The sequence below is a fragment of the Amblyomma mixtum genome, chromosome 1 (assembly GCF_055824585.1).
Source record: "Amblyomma mixtum isolate Tamu chromosome 1, ASM5582458v1, whole genome shotgun sequence".
Taxonomy (NCBI): domain Eukaryota; kingdom Metazoa; phylum Arthropoda; class Arachnida; order Ixodida; family Ixodidae; genus Amblyomma; species Amblyomma mixtum.
Window position 1 is genome coordinate 20,961,930 of NC_143012.1, and position 23,402 is coordinate 20,985,331.

Below are 23,402 nucleotides of genomic sequence, written 5' to 3' on the forward strand. Positions count from 1 at the left end.
CAGTTGTCTTCTTAAGTCACTCTTAATATTGGGGAAGCTGCGAGTCCAGCATCCCTTGGGTCTTATTTTTTTTCAAGGCTCTCTGTCTCTCTCTTGAGATAACCTGCTGTGAATGGCAGGTATGTCGTTTTTTTTGTTTACAGCATTAACTTTTAATGACAGACACTCCTGAGGTCATGGGGTCATTCGGCAAGAAATCGCACCATGTAGCGAAGTCTCCTGACCGTGTGTGTCATAGGTAACATGGAGGGAAGCTTTGGAGAAAGACTTACGTCATGCAGCTTGCGCTAGCCAATTCCTCTTGAAGCCATTATTTTTGTTTTCCTGGACATGCCAAAGTCGGCCCCATGTGTGGGCTGACACCTAGCCCTGACCAGAGAAAGCCACGTGGGGCCTACTTTCACCCATTTATTTTTTATGTCAAGGCTTCGAAACTTGCCACACACACAACAAAAATGGCTTTCAGGAAAGGAGAGACAGTACTGGCTCACTTTTTGGTGAACGCCTGAACCGCGCCGTGAGGGAAAGTATAAACGAAGGAAGAATGAAAGAAGCACAGCAGAGGAGGACTCCGGTAGACTTTTGACCACCATGGGATCTCCAACACACTCCAATGTTCACTGACATCGTGCGATACAGGGACACCTTTTGAGTTTCGCCTCCATCAAAACGCGGCTCCGCAGAGCTGAGGAGCCAGAGGAGAAATGAGAAGGGGTCGGCAGTTTTTGAAAAAAAAATTACCGAAGACACCTTGGAAATTCGAAAGTGTGCTTGGCGAAAGCCTTGTGGTCAACCCACTGTCGCTTCCCCGAACCGCTTGGCGCGGAATCACTGGGCCGCTTCGGAGCCATGCGTCTCACTCACTCGACTGCAACGAGACGTCTGGCGAAGGAGCGGCGGTGCAGCTGCCACAGCCGACGCGCGTGCGCTCGTTCTCCCGCCAGTGTGTTGCGTCACAGTTGCTATAAAGCCCAGTTGCTGTGCACAGCTGCGCCCCCCACCGGCGCGCCGGTTGCTAAGGAGGGGAGGAGGTTGCGTCGCTGTGCGGAGGAGCGCCCACACAGTTGGCACGATTCGAGCGCACGGACGCACACCGCGAGCATGAGCCATTAAAGGCTTTCGCCTTAAAAGGGAAATGCGACGCAAGAAAGCAAGTGGTAAGGGGTCGAAGGCACTGGTCAATGGTCGGCACATAGGAGAGAGGGATCGCGGGCGGACTGCGTGATCGAGGGCGTGCGTTGCCGCTGCATCTGGACAAACCGTAGCCTGATGCGTTGTGCCGTGCATTGCCCAGACTTTCATCTCCCGCCCTTCTAGGAAGGCCTCGCTACTCAGCTGCCGTGACCTGCAGTCCCAAAGGACCTTGGTCGCCACTGCGCGAGGGGCGTTAGACGCCACTGGGGCTCCGGAACAGGAGCTCCCCCTAGATCTGTGCGGACCTCGGCCAATAGGGTATGGGCCCAAACACCTCCTTGTAGATAGTCAATAAATGTTTACCACCACCAGTGCAGTTGCTCGTGCTCGGGACCCGGCACCTAAGCGAGAGGAAAGAGTTACTGAACGCGCTGCGCATCACCCACAGGGCAGTATTCGACACCGCCCCCGTTGAACCATGATTTAGACAACTTGTGCTGACATTCTTCACAGCATCGTTCGGATGAATGAATGTCGGCGCTATGCTGCCGCAGATACAGGCAACATTTTCAAAATTCTAAAAACTGATATGGGTATTACGGTGCACTACACGCCTAACAAAAATTAAGGAGCCTATCAGTAATAGTTAACTATTCAGTATTAGTTAACAAGCCTGCTAGTTAGCACATCTTAAGTGCATTCTGATTTACTACACCGCTGGCAATGCTATGCCGAAAAAAGTGCTGTCCTATCTAAAAAAACCCTATTTTTAAAACTTGTGTAAAGTCTTAGCTGAAACTCCCTGTATATCTGCCCTCTCTATACCACGGTCGTCACACCAGCCACTTCTTGCGAGCTGGGTTAAATACTTCAGGGGAACGCTCGACAAGGCTATGTGAAGAGATACTGTGTAGCGGACGATCTGGCAGTGAAGCTGCACGTGGTCACACTGAAGAACTTTTCCTTTTGTTGCGAAAGCAATACTACGCCAGCCAGCTCGGCTCGTCGCGTGGTCGCACTGCAGCCATATGTCGTGGCCCATGAACGACCTTGAGCCGCCGTTGCCTAGCAACGCCGCAGCCGCGCTAGAACAGATGGCACCGCCGTCGAAACCGCTGCCGTCGCCGCTCGCTCCACCAGAAGTGCTCCGCTGGGGTAGAAGGAGAGGAGGTGTCGCCTCGGGTGGGTATATATATATATTGGATTCTAGTCGTTATGGAGAGCGCGAAATGAGAGGCAACAACGAAATAACGAAGCGAGGAAGAGACAACGCGCTCAATTGCTTTCGCAATTCAACTAGTGTTAACCAGAGCTAAACCACAGCCAATTTTGAGATAGCAGTCCCACTCGCGTATTTCTTGAGCTGATAGCAAGCCTGCTGACCTGGCGCCCCGCTTGAACTTTTTTGTTTGAAAAAGCTTAGGCAAAAGCGGTTTTCCGAACGAAAATTTTGCGCTTGAAAAAGGCAGTTTTTCCCCTTCCCCTTTAAATGCGCCCTTGATGTAGAGTCCCCATCAAAAGTATACACCCCAAGGGGATTGCCTCTAAGCTGTTTAGCAGGGTCCCCTAGCATGTCTAGCAGTACAAAGCTTGGGAGCACTAAGGACGCGAAGCCATTCCTGTTTCGAGAGATTACGGTCGCTGAGGACGCATAACGAAGCATACTGCAGTCTGCAGCCATCACAGGCCAGCCCCTTGGGCTGTATACTTTTGATAGGGGGTGTACGTATGCTCCTAATTAAGATCTACGCGGTTACGTTTATTGCGAAGCAATGTACTATACTATATGACGGACGATTGAGCGTGGTTGGGTCAAATGCGAATTAGGTGCGCTCTCGCTTCGGTTTTCACTTCGGTTTCGGTTCGAGGCTTGGTTCAAGCGGGAAGTGCGATCGCGGTGTGTCGTGGATCCACTGCGCATGGATGCGACATCCAAAGTACAGCGCGAGAAACTGGCAGTTTAAACACGCGGCATGTTCGGCTGCGGCGATGACGCAGTGGTTTAATGGAGTGGCCAGAGAAGCTGTTCTGTTCGCGCCGCCTCAGGTTCGAAACCCAGTTGCGGCCATAGCCTGTTATAGCGTAAAGTGTTTTGCATGGCCATTAAGCCTGTTGCCCACAAGTCGGTGGGCCACCTTCCAGGGGCCTCGGGCAGACAAACATCGGCAAAATCTGAGATTGAAGGTTCAGTACTAGCACAATAAAGAAGCGGGAAGAAGCCATTTTCGACACTTTCCGGACTGCAGTAACCAGTACGCGACATTTGGTGGAGGTGCTGACCTGCTATCCTGCTGTGCTGCTCACGATGGAACCTAGTGTACAGTCAACGCCCGTCATGCTTCGCCAACCCCGTGAGCCACCGACTTTCCATGGAGAGCGACACGAAGATGTAGAAGACTGGCTGGACGTGTACGACCATGTGGCAGCGCTGAACGCGAGACGACAGCGCCAAGTTTCGAAACGTTTATTTTGCATTGGACGGCACTGCCAGAACGTGGTTTGAAAACCACGAATCTTCCCTCACGATCTGGGCGACCTTCAAGAAGCAGCTACTGGGTATATTCACTAGTGTCGTACGGAAAGAAAGCGCGAAGGTCCTGCTGCAGTCACGTATTCAACACGCAAGCGAGACCGTGACTGCGTATGTGAAAGAAATGAAACGCCTTTTCAGGCGCTCCAACCCTGACATTACTGAAGAAAAGAAGCTCACCTTTCTTATACACGGCGTAAAGGAGCAACTGTCCGCCGGCCTTATACGTAATCCTCCAAAAACCATCGCGAGTCCGTAGTCGAAGCTTCTACCATAGAGAAGACCCTTGACTCCCTGACCCATCACTACAACCATAGTCCTTCAATGTTGCTACAACCGACCACTTCAAGTGCTGACGACAAGCCCCCCAGAAAATACCCCTGCAAGCCCGGATAACCTGCGAGATCTAATACGCGCAATTGTTCGCGAAGAACTTCGCCGACTGCTGCCATCCCCAACACAGCAGACGCAGCAGACTCGGGTGACGTCGCTTACGGACATCATCCATGAAGAAGTACAGCATGCACTTGGCCCCTCGTCACCGACGACACCAACGGAAGCTGAAGCCATGGCCTACGTCGCCGCACTACGCAGTCCTCCGCCCCGAAGAGACCCCCCTAAGCTCTCTTCGACGGGCACCACCAGCTCGACAAGAACGACGTCCCCTAGTTCCCGCACGCCAACCTTAGAAGCGACGCAACAACTCTAGGAAATGCGGCGAGTGGAGGACTCCCGACAACCGCCCATTGTGTTTCCATTGTGGCCATGCTGAGCAGACACAGATAGGTGCTTTGTTCTTCATCTGTAAACTCTACACGCCCACATCACACCCGACAAAAGTATGGCGCCGCGCAAAGGGGTTGTTTCTGTAATTGGCAGTGAATTATTGCCTGTATTAGCAACCAGAGAACCAGCAATCGTAGATATTTACTTTGTGTTCTGTAGTGACGCCGTGTTGTTCTGAGAGATACTTCATCGAGTTCTTATAAGGGGCGTTAAGATCGTGCATTACACTAGATTTCAGTCTCTAATGGAATTATAAAATACCGTGCGGTTTTTTTTGCGCTGATGCGATTGCTTAATTTGTACTTGAAATGCGGATAAATACCTCGAAGGGCGGAGACAGCCCTCGTCAGAATTTTTCGCGCTTTATGCCCAAAATTAGTTTCCAACTATTCCAGACCCATACATGACTGTCTAGACTGTGAAAAAGCCGCATCATGAATCGACATGCTGAAACACTGCGTTCAGCGAGTTCTATATTTAGAGATCAAGCCGCCGCGGTGGTCGAGTGGTACACGGCGCTCAGCTGCTGACCCGGAAGGTGAGGGTTCGATCCCGGCCGTGGCGGTGGCGGCCGAATTTCGATGGAGGCGAAGTTCTAGAGGCGCGTGTACTGTGCGATTTCAGTGCGCGTTAAAGGTGGTCGAAATTTTCGGAGCCCTTCACTGCGGCGTCCCTCATAGCCTGAGTCTCCTTGGGACGTAAAACCCCATAAACCATATATTTAGAGATCAGACCACCTTAGTGCTGTAGGTATGTGCTGCGCAAGGGCATCCTCCTGACTAGTTGCCCTTCCTTGACGCATGTGTGCGTCTCGATAGATTTCGGTGGACGGGTGGTGTGACTGCGTGACAATGACGCGAGAATGTTTGACGGGTTCGCAAAATGCGGCCCGGTAGAAAAAGATATGAAGAGTGCCAGTGAGAGAGAGAGAAAGAGAGAGAGAGAGAGAGAGAGAAAACTTTTATTTAAAATGAGGAAGGTTGCTCGAGCAACTTGAGTGGCACCCCTAGTCCAAGGCGCCACTGGCTTTAGCTGACTGACGGACTTGCTGAACCAACTTAAGTTGCTGATCCAGGTTCGGTTTGGTTTATGGGGTTTAACGTCCCAAAGCGACTAAGGCTATGAGAGACGCCGTAGTGGAGGGCTGCGGAAATTTCGACCACCTGGGGTTCTTTAACGTGCACTGACATCGCACAGTACACGGGCCTCTAGAATTTCTCCTCCAAAGAAATTCCAGCCGCCGCGGCCGGGATCGAACCCGCGTCTTTTGGGTCAGCAGCCGAGCACCATAGCCGCTGAGCCACCGCAGCGGCGCTGATCCAGGGTCTCGCTGGTCAGGGCCACCTCCCACTGCTCATATGTTGGGTTGGATACAGTTAAGTGTCTTGGTTTCGTTGTGCATTCCCACGATATGTGGTAGAGCGTAGGGCAAGCTCCACACCAAGGGCATGTATTCTGATATTGAGTGGGGCTAATCTTGTGTAGGATGAACAAGTTAGGGAAAGTGTTGGTCTGAATTTTCCTCCAGTCTATGGCTGCGGAGGAGTGAGGTCTTTCTGACGCAATAAAGAATAGAAAAAAAGCTGAAAAAGTCAAGCAGTATAACATATTCGGGGGTGAAGCTGGGGGGAATTCGGGGTTCGAATCCCGCTCGGGCCTAGGTTGCAGTGAAGTTTTTCAACTGGACGCCATTAGAACAGAAACTTTCGCCATGTTTCGGATAATCGGATAAGTTCTGCTTCATATTTGTCCTTGTGTTCGGCAGCATGTTCAGCCACACATTCGCGGCGGTTTCTAGAGGATGTCCGTCTTAGTTTGCCGGGAATGGGAGGTAGAATTATTTCATGCTTAATAAGGAGAGGCTGTTGCGATATTTCTTTGCACGTCATTCTTGACTGTGTCAGAAGCTGTTTTAATTGACGCACTGATTTAGTGCCAGACTCAGCATGCCAAAACTCCTATCCGTGGCCTCGTTCTGGCATAAAAAAAATGTACTCAAAAAGATTGCTCAATATAAGTGCATGGAGAAGTAGAACAATTTTATGTTAATGCAGCTGAAAGTGTCATAAATGATCCGCTTTGATCATTTGATTCCAAAAGGTTATGCTAAGCTAAAGCTTTGCACGTGAAGAAAAATGAAAAGAAATGTCTACGTATATGTCTTATTGCTTCCAATATCTTGTATTCTGACATTTTTGAAGAAATGAAAATGAAAAAGACAGAACAAGAGAGCCTAATCTTTCATCGCGCTATGGAATTGTCATACTCAGTATACAAATGTTGCAGCTTTTCCTCATTTTTTAAACATTGCCAGTTCTCTTTAAAGAGATGGGCACTTCATCGAAGCGTTCCGTCATGATGTAAGAAAAAGCTAGAACCTGACAGAGCTTTCGGATATAAATTCAAGGCCTTGGCCACGAACTATTTACTTAGAGACGAGTAGTGAGTTCCTGAGATTCAGATGAAGTCGAGTGTTGTGAGCTTGTGTGTTCTTCTAGCGCTGATCGCAATCTCAGAGTAAGCATGAACTCTTTTCATTATATATCTGCCGCCGCGGTGGCTCAGTGGTTATGGTGTTTGGCTGCTGCCCCGAAAGACGCGGGTTCGATCCCGGCCGCGGCGGTTGAATTTCTTTGGAGGAGAAATTCTAGAGGCCCGTGTACTGTGCGATGTCAGTGCACGTAAAAGAACCCAAGGGGGTCGAAATTTCCGGAGCCATCCACTACGGCGTCTCCCATAGCCTGAGTCGCTTTGGGACGTTAAACCCCATAAACCAACCAATCATATCTATAGTGTATTTCCATTCCAGAAACCAAAAGGCACGAAGCAATTGCAATGTAACCATATAGCAGTAATCGCATATCAGTTTTCTTTTGCCAATATGTTTTCGAATGTCACTGACAGGGAGAGGATGCAAGTTTTCCGAAGCATTTGTGATCGCCGTGCCCGCAATAATCTCGGCTTCGTACTTGTTTCTAGAGATAGCGATAATTTTTTGCGGGCCATAAGCGTGCTGCTACTGCACTTGGCGGAGTATTTACGTAGATTGCCCAGTCGCGTCACCTTATCGCACACTGTTTCTTGCTCGCGTAACATTTGCTTCAGGCACCGGATTGCTGCTTCTACACACGATATTTTACGCTCGAGTTCAGTATCATAAACGACGTTCTCCTCGCAATCTAACAGCTCATGTTCATGTAAAACGCCGTAGCCATTTTATTTTAATTTTTTCGAGCTCAGCCTGTTCGTTTCCTGTTTTGCAGAACGCAACCAAGTACATCGAAGCCGAGACTAACATGGTAATACCCTGCTTAATGGTTCTTTAATATGTTTGACAAGTATACTGGATATGAAACAGTCTTAAGGGTCTTTTTTTCGGATATTTGCTTTATTTTTGTCGCACCATTATTGGCTTAAACATTTCAGGGCATTTTTTCAGTTCCAGGTTTGAACTGTCCAGTTTATCACTTGGAAATCTGGCAGCATCCGGGCTATCCCAATGGCTTGTACCAACTATTGTTTTTTTGTGTAGCGGTTTGATTTCGACAATTTCTGAGGAAATTTACCGTATGCACTAGACTAAGGGTCGCAGTTTTTTTTTTTCACAATATTGGTGTGCGGCGCGCCTTACACAAAAGCGGAATTTTCCAGTTCATTTTTATTTATATTTTGGGGAAACTACTTTATTTCACCACACAGTATGGCGTTATTTCTGGTACCGTCTTTGTCAAAAGTAACCAGGCTGCATGGTTTGCTTTTAGCTCGTACAGTGGAGCCCTTACAGCTCTTCATTGAAGCTGAAATGGTCGTTAAAGGTAAGGACTGGGAGTCTTCTTTCCTTCCAACACGTTTCGATCTTTAGGAAAGCCACAAGGGCTCCACTGTACGAGCTAGAAGCAAACCATGCAGCCTGGTAACTTTTGACAAAGACGGTACGTAGTTGCAGATACCTTTAAGGTGTTTCATCGGTATCGCTGTCACCGCTGGTCGCGCCTGGCTCCTCATCATCCTCATAAATGAACGAATCTTTGGTTTAATCAATTCTATTCAAAATTTGTGTAGTTTCACAACATTTAAGACCAATTTCCAGGGACACCACACACCACGAATTCAAGATCAACGAAAAGATGAACTGCAATTCATGGTCCCCCTGGCCATACTGTTTTGGGGTTCACACTGTGGTCAGCCGCAGAAATGATCAGCAGCAAGTTGATCTTCGCAGGGGAATTATTTTTCAAATTATCGGCTGAAAAGTGTGTGTGTATGGTGGGGGGACTGCTGCCAATACTCAGGCGCGGCCCTTAGGCAGGTGTATGCGGTACTTGACAGTCTCTCACTTAAAAACCTTCTTGCCGATGGAATCTTGAGACGTAAGACACATACGCAAGAGAAAAATTTAGTGCACTATGTTTTGTAAAATTATAATACTTTCAATATTTAACAAAGAAAAGGCTTACTGGGAGTCAGTTGGTGGTGTGGATACTTCGTTTCCTATCGTATGCTTTCCGAAGAGGCAGGTTTTGCTGAAGCCCTGAAGTAATAACAGGTTGAATGAGTTTGCACTTTCAATGCTCTCATTGAAGTCATTAATTTTTCAGGCACGATATCGCTTCCAGGAGATGGAATCCACAGCGGCACAAGCTTTTTTGTCGTCCTTGGGTATGACTCCTTTGTAGCCGCCTTGAGGCTAAAACTTCAATCCCAGGAAACCTGGACAAACGCTTCTAGTTTGCACTGCTGCCAGAACTTGCTATGCAGCTTGGCGCTGTGTTCTCACAATGAACGCGGAAATTTCGAACTTTCGGTATATCCAACAGATTTTCTGTGGACTTCGGCAATAGTTGGTGTGAGGGTGGGAAGCATTTCAAAGGTCACATTTTGCAGCGAGGAGGAACAACCCGTGATGATCATCACCAGAATGTCTCGGGACTTCTTATACTTTCATACATCATACGTTTCATAAATCAGGCGCAACGCAGTCAAAGCTAGCGCTCTTTTTTTTGCGCTGCCTACATCCGCTTTAAAAAAATTGCTGAGGCTCAGCTTGGCTAAGCCTTGGGAATGCGAAGCATCCCACGGCGACGGCGCGAGGTGGAGGCCGGCTCCCTCATCCGATGTCACGTGGTGTGACGTCACGGTGTCACGTGGCGTGACGGCTAGGGGTCCCACGGCGACGGCGCGAGGTGGAGGCCGGCTCTCTCATCCGATGTCACGTGGTGTGACGTCACGGTGTCACATGGTTTCACGGCTAGGGGTCCCACGGCGACGGCGTGAGTGGTAGCTCTAGCAATATGCTTCGCATAAAAAGTGAGCAAAGCAATAAATGCTTTGCATGCAGGCTTATTACGAGATACGTTTGTCATGAGATTGATTAAATGCGCTCTTATTGCTGACGACATGCTGTTGCTTTCTCGTGCCTTAGACCACTTGGCCACAATACAAGCGCGGAGTAATACGCTCACCTTTATTTTTTCATGCGGACTACTTGCACAGATTTCACAGCGTTGCACCTCATGTATGAAATGGAGTATAGTTTCTCAAAATTACTGCTTTAAAATATCCCCTTTGAGTAACTCGGTGTTCATAACTGGCAGTTAATAGAGGACGCTAGTAGCCGATGTCCAGGAAAGCTGGGCATGTTAAGAGAACAGAGAGACATTGCATTAATTAAGCTCCGTCCATGCTTGCCTTAGCAGAAAGCTCTGCACAAAAATAACATGATTTTTATCTAAAGCGGACATTCGGCAAAGACCCCTAGGTCACACGAAATTCCTGGTCTCAGTGAAATTCATCATTGGTTCACAATCGAAATTTCTCATCGGTCTACAGGGCCTAGCGCGGGCAGTTGAAACACACCACAACGATCGAAAAGTACAGCGGCGATGACGTCACTACACAATTACTTGTGACGTCATTCCATTACCATTACGTAGTGCCTCAAAGCAATCCGCTTTACTGCATGATTGCTAGTTACGCCGTGTTGTTTGTCGTCTGCGAAAGCAGCAGACGTACACGTCCGGCTACCGGCGCTGATCGCACAAAGTGCTCCTGGCATCAACGAGAGCAGCAGAGGGACATGAAACAGTAAAATGGCTGCTGAGCTCACACGGAAAAGGACTCAATCTAAGAGGCACACAGCAGGTACTCTCCGACACCCAATGAGTCATAACACTAGAGAAACGAGAGTCATTTACAGCAGAAGTTTCAAATGGGTGCTATTACTGCTGTTGTTGCCATTGTCCACGGAAGTACCCCACACGACCAGCGATGCCTGACGGACGCCCGACTAAAATCCGTACTTTCGTACCGAATCCGGACGTCCACGGGAAGCACGAAATACGCCCGGAAACGGATGGCTGAATCGGGATGTATGCGGGTCTCACAAAGGACTTTCCTCCGTAGACATTTTCAAATGTGGTCAAAAAAGGAGAATTGATTTAAAAAATCACTTTGCCTGGCGGCACAGAGTCGGTAGATACTTTTCGATCGATGGGACGAGATGGCAAGGATCAGAGAAAGAGGGAAGAATCTCTAATGGAAGTTGATGTCAACAACAAAATATGCTTCATGCGTTGTCCTCGATTTTTTTTTTCACTGTTTATACGGCAGTGATTCTCATAAACTTTGAGAATTTGGCATTTGAACCTCTTAAATTACGCCTGACTTAGTTTGCAGACAATGTGCAAAAATGTCATTAAGAAACTTCACTTATTAACCACCCACCAAAAGCCTTTATAACCTTTACACTTGGGCATAGGAGGATGAGCACTTGACTTCGAAGGTTAAGGTGTGGGTTTTGCGTTATAGTTGTACTATCTCGTAGAGTTCTATTGTCACCTTCTTTGTGCCTAGCAGAGTTCTTGCCAAATTAATTAGAGCTGCTAATATTTAAGAGCATCCTGATCTCAAGTTTTCAGAGCCTGCCATCCAGCAGGATTGCACAACAGTTTTTGCGAAAGTTGTAAGCACGTTAAATGTTCGTTTGGTGTCCAGACAATGCCAAAGAGTTGTTACTTTGAACCTTATTTGTGCTTTAGCAGCTTTCATAGAATGGTCCAAGAAATATCCGTTTCCGGACGTCCAGAGGTCTCCAGGCGAAAATCGGGTTGTTTGACGGAGATGTGAACATCCTAACCGTGGTAACTAGCGGATGTCATTCGGATATCAAATACATTTTGAAGCGTTCTATGGACGTATCTGCGAAACGTACACTCTAATTTTGGGCGTTCGCTTCGCCACATTTTTTTTGCAAGTACTGTCCAAGAGCTGTCCGCAGTTTCTATTTGGAATCTGGCTCGGCGTCCACTGGACATCCGAACACCTGGTAGTGGACGTTCTTAGTACATTCATGGGGCGCGTGTGGTCTACTGGGGTAGTGCTGGCTATCACGGTCAGCGCACAAAGCAGATCGATTTACGTATACAGCCATTAGTCACACTGCACTAAAATCTACGCGTCGAAATATCAACAGCAGTTATTATATGCTGCGTTTAGTAACCATTCCTTTTTTTTCCCTTTGTTTAGTGCATACTTCGAAAGAAAGTTGGAAGTATTTGCGGCCATGATTGTGCTTGCATTCAGCCGCCCCCAGGATTTCCTGAAAAGCCGCTTGCATGCATATGGTCACCAGCACGCGGATAGCCGAGACACAGACGCACACTGTGGCCACCTTAGACGGCAATAAAGTCAGAGTTTTGACAGATGACACATTGTTGTGTGATTCTTTCAGTACGATGCTAATCAAAACACACATGAGAAATAATGAAAATATATCAGCAAATTCGTGCATTAAAAGAAAGAACACTGGCTCCCGATGACTTTCATTTTATCGCAACCTTTCAGCCTTTCAATCAACCTTTCAGCCAGTCCCGTGGCGGCTTGCCGCTCTGCCATCGGTGGAGTGATACGTAGCGATCGGCGAAAGCAACGATTCCACGGGAATTTTTATTTCCGTGGGTCTAATTTGCGGCTATATAGCCTCGGACTTGATTTATTTACTCACGGGAAACTAAAAAGCAAAATAAAAGCGAAAGCGAACCCGCCACGCGACTGTCTGAAAGGGACTCCACGTGTTAGTTGACTCTTCCTACCGTCTGCGGCGAGTTCAAAAAAATTCGGGAGCCGGGAAGTTTAACCCGATTTAAATTATGGAAATCGGCCGCCCAGGACAATAATTCGGAGTTTCTAAGAATGCTCCGAACGTGTACTAGATCGAGTTTCTGCGGTAAGAAGACGAGTTCATATTCCACTTCAGTGCACCTTTAAAGGCTGGGACAAACACGCACTGGTTTCTACGCACAGGAGCCTATGAGACACATCAGCTCAAGTGGGTTCGCCCCAGATAAAACTACCTAAAACATATCGCTTTATTAGTTGTATAAAAAAAGTAACAAACAAGTACACAGGTTAGGGTGCGAAAGTCAGTACATGTGGATTTTCGGTTGATATTATCGAAGTGTTAAATATTACAAACTTTCGCTACGAAGACAACGTTTTCTACTTGCTCTGACACCCTTACTAGTACAACGCGCACGAAATCACAATTACACGACTCAGTCCAACTCATGTCCCGAGTCGAAATCCCGCGACGCAACCGGCAGCCGGTAATTCGCGTTCATTGTAAACGTAAACTCTGAAAGGAAACTGGTTCTCAAAGTCCGTTCATAAATTACGCGGAAAGCGGTGGTGGACTTAACCTGCCCGAACGCTGCTTTGCGGGCGGCGACGGCTGGGCAAGCTGAGCCTGCGCAGAAGGCGTGGCGTCGAGATTGGTCTCGTCGCTGGGGGCCGCCACGGTCACGACGTTAGCGTTCGCCGTGGGGGCGGCTGCGGCTGCTCTGGGTCTGACCCTGGTGTCGAAGTTCATGCCCGCGAACAGAGCGAGCGCTGTGAAGGCAGTGACCACCTCCAGGAGGAAGAAGACTGCCGACCAGCCGTAGTGTTCGGCCACCAGGCTGAGGGGGAGACCGGATATCACTCCTCCCACTGCGCCGGAAGTGGAGAGCGTGTTCTGGGACCCCCATTTTGTGACGTTTCATTTCGTTTGGTTGTTACATCAAGCGCTACGAAAGTGACATGGGGTGGGGAAGCACGTGTCCGATCACAGGCACGGCCGATCTGGCAACGGCATCGCCACTTCCGTCGCATCTAGTCCAGCCGCGTCACAATTACCATCATAATTATCATCGTCATCAGTCTAACTGCACCCACTGCAGGGGAAAGGCCTCTCCCACATTTCTCTAATTAACCATGTCCTGCGCAAACCACGGTTACCTTATCCCTGAAAACTTCCTAATATCGTCCTCTCATCTGGCTTTCTGCCAGCCGCCTCACAATTACCACCATCATGATCATCATCACCAGTCTAACTGCACCCACTGCAGGGGAAAGGCCTCTCCCACATTTCTCTAATTAACCATGTCTTGCGCATGCCACGGTTACCTTATCCCTGAAAACTTCCTAATATCGTCCTCTCATCTGGCTTTCTTCCAGCCGCCTCACAATTACCATCATCAAGATCATCATCATCAGTCTAACTGCACCCACTGCCGGGGAAAGGCCTCTCCCATATTTATCTAATTAACCACGTCTTGCGCAAGCCACGGTCACCTTATCACTTCCTAATACCGTCCTCTTATCTGACTTTCTGCCAGCCGCCTCACAATTGCCATCATCATGATCATCATCATCAGTCTAACTGCACCCACTGCAGGGGAAAGGCCTCTCCCATATTTCTCTAATTAAACCATGTCTTGCGCAAGCCACGGTCACCTTATCCCTGAAAACTTCCTAATATCGTCCTCTCATCTGACTTTCTGCCACCCCCCCCCCCCCCCCCGCACTTTCTCGCTATGCTTTCTTTCTCTTAGAATCTATAGTCGGATACAACTTAAGTCTGCAGTGAAGCTCCGCCCACAGTCAGCCTCCGCGCACAGAATTCCTCCACGACGAAGAAGTAGTGCACTGCTTCAGAAGAATGGCCTGAGGGGCGAGTTGGTGCACGATGAAATGAACGGCGGCGCAACAAGGACACTAACAAGAAAAGGGACACCACGTGCGCATGTGGTGTCCCCTTTCTTGTTAGTGTCCTTGTTGCGCCGCCGTTCATTTCATAGTGCACTGCTTAAACGTTTCTTGTTACATAAACAAGAAGCTTAGCACAAGAAAAAGACTATGAGCTCTTATACGTGGATTGTTTGATTAGTAAAACATTAAAAAGTTGATTTCGTTTACAGTTGCGATTGGCCAGGGGAGTAATACAAGGCGCCGCGGACCACGGCCCAGTGTTAGCAACTGCTGTTTTTGTAAGTTGTATCCTACTATAGTCTTTTCCCCTTAACAATCATCGTTCATCTTACCTACGCAAAACATGCGCTATCCATTGCCATTTCTTCTTGATTTTGCCTAGAATGTCATTAATCCGCGTTCTTTAGCCGACTCCCTCTGCTCTCTTCCTGTCTGTTAACGTTACGCCTACCATTTTTCTCTCCATATCTGGGTGCGATATGCTCAGTTGAAGTTTAACGCTGTTGTTCTTAAGGTTTCACGTTTCTGCCCCATATGCGATTACATTTCCTGTATAAATGTGGTACGTTTTGCTTAATTGGCGACCGCTCAGGACTACACACTTGGAGTTCAGACCCTGCAAAGCTGCGATTCACGCAGCTTTGTGCCGAATTGCCACCTTGCTTCTCGTGCAAAAAACAAATAAACTTCAACTTCTAATTGCGCTATGCTGGAATTAGAACACCTTTGTTGTCAATATCAGTTTGCTATGCAATTAATTTAAACACCTAGCGGTCCTTCGTGGCGTCAGCCATATTCTAGGCTTGGTCGTCTTCAGAAAGCAGAATTATAGAGACCACAGTTTTGTCTCTAATTCTAGCGAGCGATTTTTGGCTCCTCGGGGAAGAACCAAGACGTCTCTGAAGATGCCCCGAAACCGCAGGAGAAAGCATTAGTGAAAATAAAGTTTTCTCTTCCCTTCCCTTGATCCTGTGTGCCGGCCAAGATGGAGAAGAGATAGATGACACTTTGTCTTCCTTCCCACTTCTCGAGGATTGCATGCTTTACAGCGAAAGCCGTTTTCGGAAGCTTGCCCTCAGTCATTCTGCAGCTAGGCTTGTTGTAGTTTAGCTGTAGAAATGGGTAAGCTAAGGCAAGCCAATCCAGTTAGTAAGCCAAAAGAGAGAAAAGAAAAGAACGAAAGAAACAGAAGAGAGAAGCCAGATGAAGCCAAGAGAGATAAATAGAGAGAGAAAGGAAGAAGGGGGGGGGGGGGGAAGAAAATGAAGAGAGACGACAGCTCTCGCCGAATCTTTCAACTAATGGAGCATTGAATATGGTGATCCGGAGCAGCTCTCCAAAATAAGCGAAGGAGCAAGATGTCTAAGGACCTTACCCCTGCGGTCCAATAAGAGCTCAGGATCCGAACCCAAATCGCCCATTGAAACATGCCCTTCGGTTTCGAGCAGCGAAGTAAAGTTGCTCCGGCTCTTCGCTTTCAATACGCTGTAAGCCGTAGCTTAGCTTAATAATTTTTCACGGCAAAAGCTGATAGAATTTGCTAAGCCATATAGCCCTTCATTCTACCATGGATTCTACAGCGTCAGCTGTAAGAGCTTGAATTATTTGTGAAATGATATAATCTCATTTAATTATTTATCAACCAGCGGCGAACCGTGGCAATTGGCAAAGTGGAGAGATAGAAATCTCTCTCCCCACATTTAGAGGAAGAAAGTAAGCGCGAGAGGAAAGAGAGGGTGGGATATGGTGGGATGGAGAACAGTAATGACGAGGGCGCAGGAATGCGCAATCCCAGGGCAGAATTCAAGGATGTATGGCAAAAGCAAAGCTGTAGTACTTTTCGCAGTTTCTGCGCTACGCCGGTAAGACTAACTCTACAAATGTTTCCTTTCGCATCGATGGAACTCACGGCTTCCGCCTAAGGCGACGATGGCAAGCGAGGTTCCCGACAGGTGCGCGGGCACGCATTCCATGGCCACCACTCCGAAGATGGCCATGGCCCCGTACAGGCAGGCACCCAGGGTCAGACCGATGATGCTGATGAGCAGCTGCGGGCATAGCATATTACAAAAAGGTGGGCCGATAATGCCATAGGCATCGTTGGGCTTCTGACATGCATCTGTGTAATTCTTTACATGGCACACTAGTGCATACGCATGTAAGGTATTCGCAAATATAGTCGGATACAACTTAAGTCTGCAGTGAAGCTCCGCCCACATTCAGCCTCCGCACACAGAATTCCTCCACTACAAAAAAGTAGTCCGCTACTTAAACGTTTCTTGTCACCTAAACAGGAAGCTTATCACAAGAAAAAAATTATGATCTCTAGAACTTTGAGACGTGGATTGCTTGGTACAGTCAAACATTAAAAAGCTGATTTCGTTTACAGTCGCGATTGGCCAGCGGAGTACTACAAGACGCCGCGGACCGCAACCCAGTGTTAGCAACTGCTGTTTTTTTTAACCTGTATCCGACTATAGTAACTGTATCCGAGATTGTTTATGTCCTGATATAGAATGGCGACTTATCCCATGTCTTTAAACCTACGTCTTAAAGAATATTTGTTAAGTCCCACGTCTCAGCTGCTATTACTGAGGCCTGTGAGCGGTTGCTGTCATCACTCGACGGCCTTGAAATTACGGAAGTGTCTTATTTAGTACGGATGCAAGTGCAGGCCAAGAACCCAGTTCAAATCCGGAAGACAAACACTAGAGGGCGCTGCGCTCACGAGTGAATTACACCAAGAAGGCATTCTCACAGTGCCTGTGTTGCATATGCGCGGACTGACCAAACAAAGTGAAGCACAAATGGACATGTACCAAACGTAATAAGCATCATCATCACCAGCAGAACTACGTCACTTGGGGACAGAGGCTCCTCCAATATCCCTCTATTAACCCTACCCTGTGCCAGCCGCGGCAACGCTATCTCCGCAAACTTCATAACCTCACCGTACGCCCCGGCCCTCTGATGTCACTTGTTACGCTTGCCCTCCCTTGGAATCCACTGTGTTACCTTGAATTGACCATCGGTTTTCCTTCGCAATACATGCCCTTCCCACGCCAATTTCTTCCTCTTGATTATGACTAGTATGTCATGAACTTGCGTTTGCTCCTAGACCCATTATGCTCTCTCCCTGTCTATTAACATTACTTCTATCATTCTCCATTCGATAGCTCGCTGCGCTGTTCTCATTAAGTTCGACAAAAAGCAAAACTAGACCCGGTACACACCGTAACACATCATCTCTTTTGGAAGAGGAAGTTCCAAGCAGCAAATCTACTCGCCCAAAAGCTCGTTTTAATTCTGCATGCACTATTCACATGGCTTAAAAAATAAGACTACAGAGACGTTACTTTAGCCAGTCTCGATGCCGTTATCGCCCTTGTTAAATATTTTCTGTGAAACTGAAGCGTTCAAGTGAACCCAAACCACGCGCCTTCTTTGACTGGGCGGCCGGCCAGCGTGTATTTGGGAGAAAAAGCGTGCCGTGCGCAGAGCGGGCAGCCGGCAATTAGCATTGAGAAGGAAAGCGGCAAGTGAAGGGGCGTATAGACCGCTGCTTTCAGATCATCAAGGGGATTTAGCCGTACACTACGCTTTCATGTAGTCGATGCTCCATAAGCCGGCTTTCCCTCATGGCCGCTTCGCCTGCCCTCTCCCGACCCGCACTTGTAACAAATCAGCAGCTTTTAGTACGCATACGCAGTTCATACTGGTGCCAGGTGCTAGCGACAGATGGCGGCAGCTGTCAAGCATGCACCTGATACTCGCATGTGTTGTTGGTTCCACATGGAAGTGGGTCATGCCTACGTCGGTGACGCGCGTTTGTTTTCAACCAGTTCTCTGGGCAGCCGACGATATTTCGCGAATTTCCTAAATAGCGCCACATATTGTGAAAAAGACTGTGTTGAACATGAAAGTGACTGAAAATTTCTTCAAATTCAGCGGCGAAAGAATTAAGAGACGAAATTGTCAGTCCTAATTGACCGCAAGTACGAATCGAGCAAGTTCAATTCAGGAGACATTCCGCTGCATTAATGACGGAGCACGTGGAACATTGATCACAAGTCTTCAGAGTCACAGAGCCCGCTTTTAAGTCACGTTATCGAGCAGCTGTGGCGCGCCTCAAGCTCAATATCTTTCTTTCACCTTTTCTTCCGCTGTGGTGGCTCAGTGGTTATGGTGTTCGGCTGCTGACCCGAAAGACGCCGGTTTGATCCCGGCCGCGGCGGTCGAATTCCGATAAAGGCGAAATTATTGAGGCCCATGTACTGTGCGATGTCAGTGCACGTTAAAGAACCCCAGGTGGTCGAAATTTCCGGAGCCCTTCACTACGGCGTCTCTCATATCCTGAGTCGCTTTGGTACGTTAAACCCCAAAGACCAAACCAAACCAAACCAGACCAAACAACTTTCTTTTCCTTTCACCTTTCTTCATTCTTTAGGGGGGCAATAAGTGCTCCCCTACATTGGTCGAAGAAAAAATCATGTCTACCGAGGACTTTTCTCCAAATGTGTATGTCGTGACAGAAAGTGGGTGACGCTACCACCACAGAGACAAGTGATTACCTGCTGGGAAAGGAGTGAAGCATTTCCGAGGTCATCCTCTATAGCTAATAACACCACCCTGCTTTGAGTTATGGAATGTACTATCGGGGACAAAAGTGGCATACTCCACGCGGCGGGAGCCGGAGCAACGGAAAACTGCGTTGCAACGCCATCTACAGGCGCCATCTCGGACCCAGATAGCCAGTCTGTGACCTTTATTATCAGCAGGCATGTCGCTTGGCTCGTTTCAATGTTTGAAAAATGCGCTGCTTCGACGACAAGTTAGCCACGCGCGCGCGGGCATTATTTGATCGCATCATGACGGTGCGCGCGCCGGCTCTCAAGCCATACCTCGAACGCCCATTGAAAAAAAGAAGGCACAGAATGAAAATAGGCCCACCAGATTGCTACTTCTGCGGCACCGCTCGGCATTTTGGCGAGCGAAAGCACGAAACATTAAAACGAACCAAGCGACATGCCTGCTGATAATAAAGGTCACGCATTGGCTGCCTGGGTCCGAGATGCCGCCTGCAGATGGCGTTGAAACGCAGTTTTCCGTTGCTCCGGCTCCGGCCGCGTGGAGTATACAACTTTTGTCCCCGATAGTAAGTGATTCGTTGGGTTACCGTATACCTCGTGAAGTGGATTCTCTCTAGGAGAAGCAGAGGGGGTCGCGGGACCTGGTTGTGTGAACGAAATCAACCACACTCCTTGCAAACCATGTTGATGACGTCACAGCTAGGCGAAGCTATTGACCGTCGACAGCGTACCATTATGCCGTGCATGATAAACTATAGGGAAACCTCCGTGGTACTCCTACCGCTGTAGTACGGTGCTTTGCTTCAACGTACAGTTTCAGCATCTTGCGTAAGGAAACACGAGAGCGCACTGCGCGGGCACCTACCTCCGACGAGTGCTCCGTGATGCTGTAGCCAAAGACGTGGAAGGCCATGGTTGCTACTGAAACTAACACCACCGTTACAGGAAGCCGGGGACTCGCTCCGCTGGTGTCGCCCTGCATTCATTCATTCATTCATTCATTCATTCATTCATTCATTCATTCATTCATTCATTCATTCATTCATTCATTCATTCATTCATTCATTCATTCATTCGCTATACACAGGTCTATAAAACCAGGTTGCAGCGGCAAGAAGTGAACATTACAAACCCACTTGCAAAAATAGAGGCTGTGTCCTACGCAATAGTCCACAAGCAGGAACCTTGTCCCGCGTGTGGGTAAATATCTGTGACTGCGCAAGAAGTGATAGCGTCGCTACGCCTTTCTCCCCGGAAATAAAGCGTCTGTTGAAGTGAATCCTCCAGTAAAAGCACGGTGCCTCCCCTTTTATCCTCTATAAGCATCACCCTCCAGCCACCTCACCCCAGCTACCTTTAGAAAATTAGTTTTTGAAAATTGGTTTTTGAACAAATTAAATGGTGCGGTAACTGCATCACATCTCAGTGGACACCCGAAACGGCCGATGATAGCATCTGTTTTATTGCGAAAGCAATACTACTCGCACTTTCAAGCCTTCGCGTGACCCGGCCGCAGTTACGTTTGACCTTTAGCGGAGTGAATATCGGCGACCAACTAGCTCCTTCAGAGAGCCCAGCTGCAGTTACGCCGCGCCGCGCACCTGTGGCGCTACTGCCGCTGTGACGTCATACCAGCTGTAGATTACGTTTTCTTTCTCTCAGTCGCAACAACATCAAAAACAAAATATAAAAAATTGCCGAAGACGCCGGTAGCCACGCGTGACCTGTAGACGCGGCGCACTGCGTTACTTCAGTTAGAGGCGCTGCGTATTTGCTTTCGCAACCTACTAGGCTTAACCAAAGCTAAGCCCCCGCCAATTTTGTTCAACGCAGTTGCGAAGGCGGCTCCGCGTACCGCAGCTGCGCCGAGGCGCGGCACGGTACGGCGTCACAACCACACCCCAACTTGAAGGCTAATTTTCCGACGCTGACCTTGACGCTTTCTTTGAGAGGTGCAAAACTCACGCTCTAAAAGTAAAAACACATTCTTCCTTGAAGAGAAGTTTATTGGACTCATTATTCATACAAAGGGACCATAGACCCTCACAAAGACAAAAAAACAACAACGCAGTGCCGCTAACATACTGAACGGCTTATCCCCAACAAGGGAGCTGTCAAAGCGCAACTCCTTGGCATCCCGATTTCAGTCCTTAAAGCACGCTAAAGTGCATTCCCCTCCTGCAAGAACACTAGCAAAATATTCAATTTTATCTCTAGAAAATGCCGTCCAAAACAATAGCTGCAGTTTTGCTTTAGTAACCGCACCATCTTTTAATCTAGTGAGGCTATATTTTTAGATGGGAGCCGAAAGAATACGCAAATGAGGGCTAATTAAAGGAATTGAAAGTAATGTTATGAACGGAAAAAAATTGTTCATTGTTGGGGTTTTTGAGGAAAGGAGATGGCGCAGCATCTGTCTCACATATCTCGGTGGACACCTGAACCGCGCCATAAGGGAAGGGAGGAAGGTGGGAGTGAAAGAAGAAAGAGAGAAAGAGGTGCCGTAATGAAGGTCTCCGGAATGATTTCGACCACATGGGTATCTTTAACGCGCACTGACATCGCACAGCACACGGGCGCCTTTTCCGTTTCGCCTCCATTGAAACGCGGCCGCCGCGGTCGGGTTCGAACTCGGGTACTCCGGCTCTGTAGACAAGCGCCTTAATTCATGATGGGTGAACAGCGCAACAAAGGCGGGACAAAGACGAGACAAGCTGTTCACCCAGCATGAATGCTTACTGTTGTGTTCGTCGACCAAGCGACGCCAGGCCGCTCCAGCAACCCTTGCCTCCTCCGCGCATACTCGCCGCCCGCTTCCCAGAAACAAGCGCGGGCCGGCCGCTCCAACAAAAGCTAGCACCCACAAAAGCTAGCAGGCGTCTCCCCCGACGGCATCTGGTCCCCACGGCCCCGTCGACTGACGCATTCCCAATTCCCTTACCGTGACCGTCTGCATTCCTACAGCAGCGAAAGTGCATTCTTGTACACTGGCCCTCTCTCTCTCTCTCTCTCTCCCTCTAAAGAAATAAACCCCAGTCTTCACCCAGCACGTGCCTTGAGAGGTTCCTCGCACGCGGGGCTCCCACGCACCGCACAAACGCCTGAAGTTTGCTCCCACAGCACCAGCGCCACTTCTCCCCTGCCGGTCATTTTGGCGTTCCTGTCCGGGCACGTCGCGGGCGGAGCGCATTGAGCCAGCAGCCTGTCGACCGGTACGCGCGTGCTGCTCGCGCAGCTGGCACTCTCTCTCATTGTGAGCACGTGCCGTCCTGCTCGCGGGCGCACAAAAGTGTTGTTGCCGCTCGCTGTGAATTCCGCGACGTTCTAAGAGTGGAGAAACTTGTTGTGTCTGGGGCTGTCACAATAGTTCACTGAACATCGGCGGCCAAGGACTGCCCGTGGAATTCTACAGATTTCCTGGAGATGTCCTACATTCTTGGGGAAAAAAAAATTTAATATTGGAAAATTGTAACGTACAGTAACGGAAATATTGAAGGTAATGGTCCACCCTTTCTATATGCAGCAAAATCTTAAATATTTTTCATCGCTCGTATCGAGTAGTTGACGATAGGAAAAACGTTAATACTGAAAAAAATGCAAGCCTATCGATGGGAGATTGCTATAGTGAAATCTTCCAGTATATGAAAAAAAATGCGTTCATACACTTTTTCCTATTAAAAAATGTTTTTGTCCGGAATTGTTGGGTATGAAATGGATGAGAACGAGAAACGGCAGGTCTCGATAACTGCTATGGGCAGGGTGAAGTAAGCTTTTTCCTGTTGCTAAACACGTTTGGCATGTTGCACGCGTAATATTATTTCTGAGCACTTTTTGCTGTAATTCACTAAGCATGCAGTGTTTAGTAAAGCTCGCGTTAACGAAACTCATTTCTTTTGCCATTTTTTCTTTTGGAGACTGACAACAGCTAGCGGCGTTATGCAGACGCGTGTGAGGCAAGGTCAGTGATCGCCTCAATGTTCCGACTTGTGACGCCTGGCTCAATTTTCGAAGCTGCTTTAAATGTAAAAAATTTCTAAAAACAAAAATAATCAAAATGTTTGCTTGCACATGAATGAGCGTTTGCATATGAGCGATAGCTCTGCAAATAAATTGTTTTGGGGACGCGCGTGCGCTGTAATCGGCATTAAAATAAATATACCAACCACTTATCTCCGTTGTAGCGATTGACCAAACTAGAGCATTTTTTCTCTTTGCCGTACATAGCAAGAAGCTGGTAGGCGCATTTCGTGAGTGTTTTCGTTTTTCTCCTCAGCCTCGCGTGTCGCCTTAAGGCCACTTTATTTTAAGTTAAAATAAAAATTATTTCCATTATTACG

The 23,402-nt window shown here is 48.2% G+C and overlaps 1 protein-coding gene across 1 annotated transcript in view; it reads right to left on the reverse strand.

The window, feature by feature from the left end:
- Positions 1 to 13,118: 13,118 nt before the first annotated feature.
- LOC149365670 (glucose-6-phosphate exchanger SLC37A4-like) overlaps positions 13,119 to 23,402 on the reverse strand; it is a 31,665-nt gene continuing 21,381 nt past the window's right edge. The window contains exons 7-9 of the mRNA XM_089569056.1: positions 19,931 to 20,041; positions 16,386 to 16,524; positions 13,119 to 13,435 (exon numbers count right to left, since the gene is read on the reverse strand). Of these exons, the coding sequence (XP_089425182.1) occupies positions 13,119 to 13,435; positions 16,386 to 16,524; positions 19,931 to 20,041 (567 nt within the window). The remainder of the gene's footprint in view (positions 13,436 to 16,385; positions 16,525 to 19,930; positions 20,042 to 23,402) is intronic.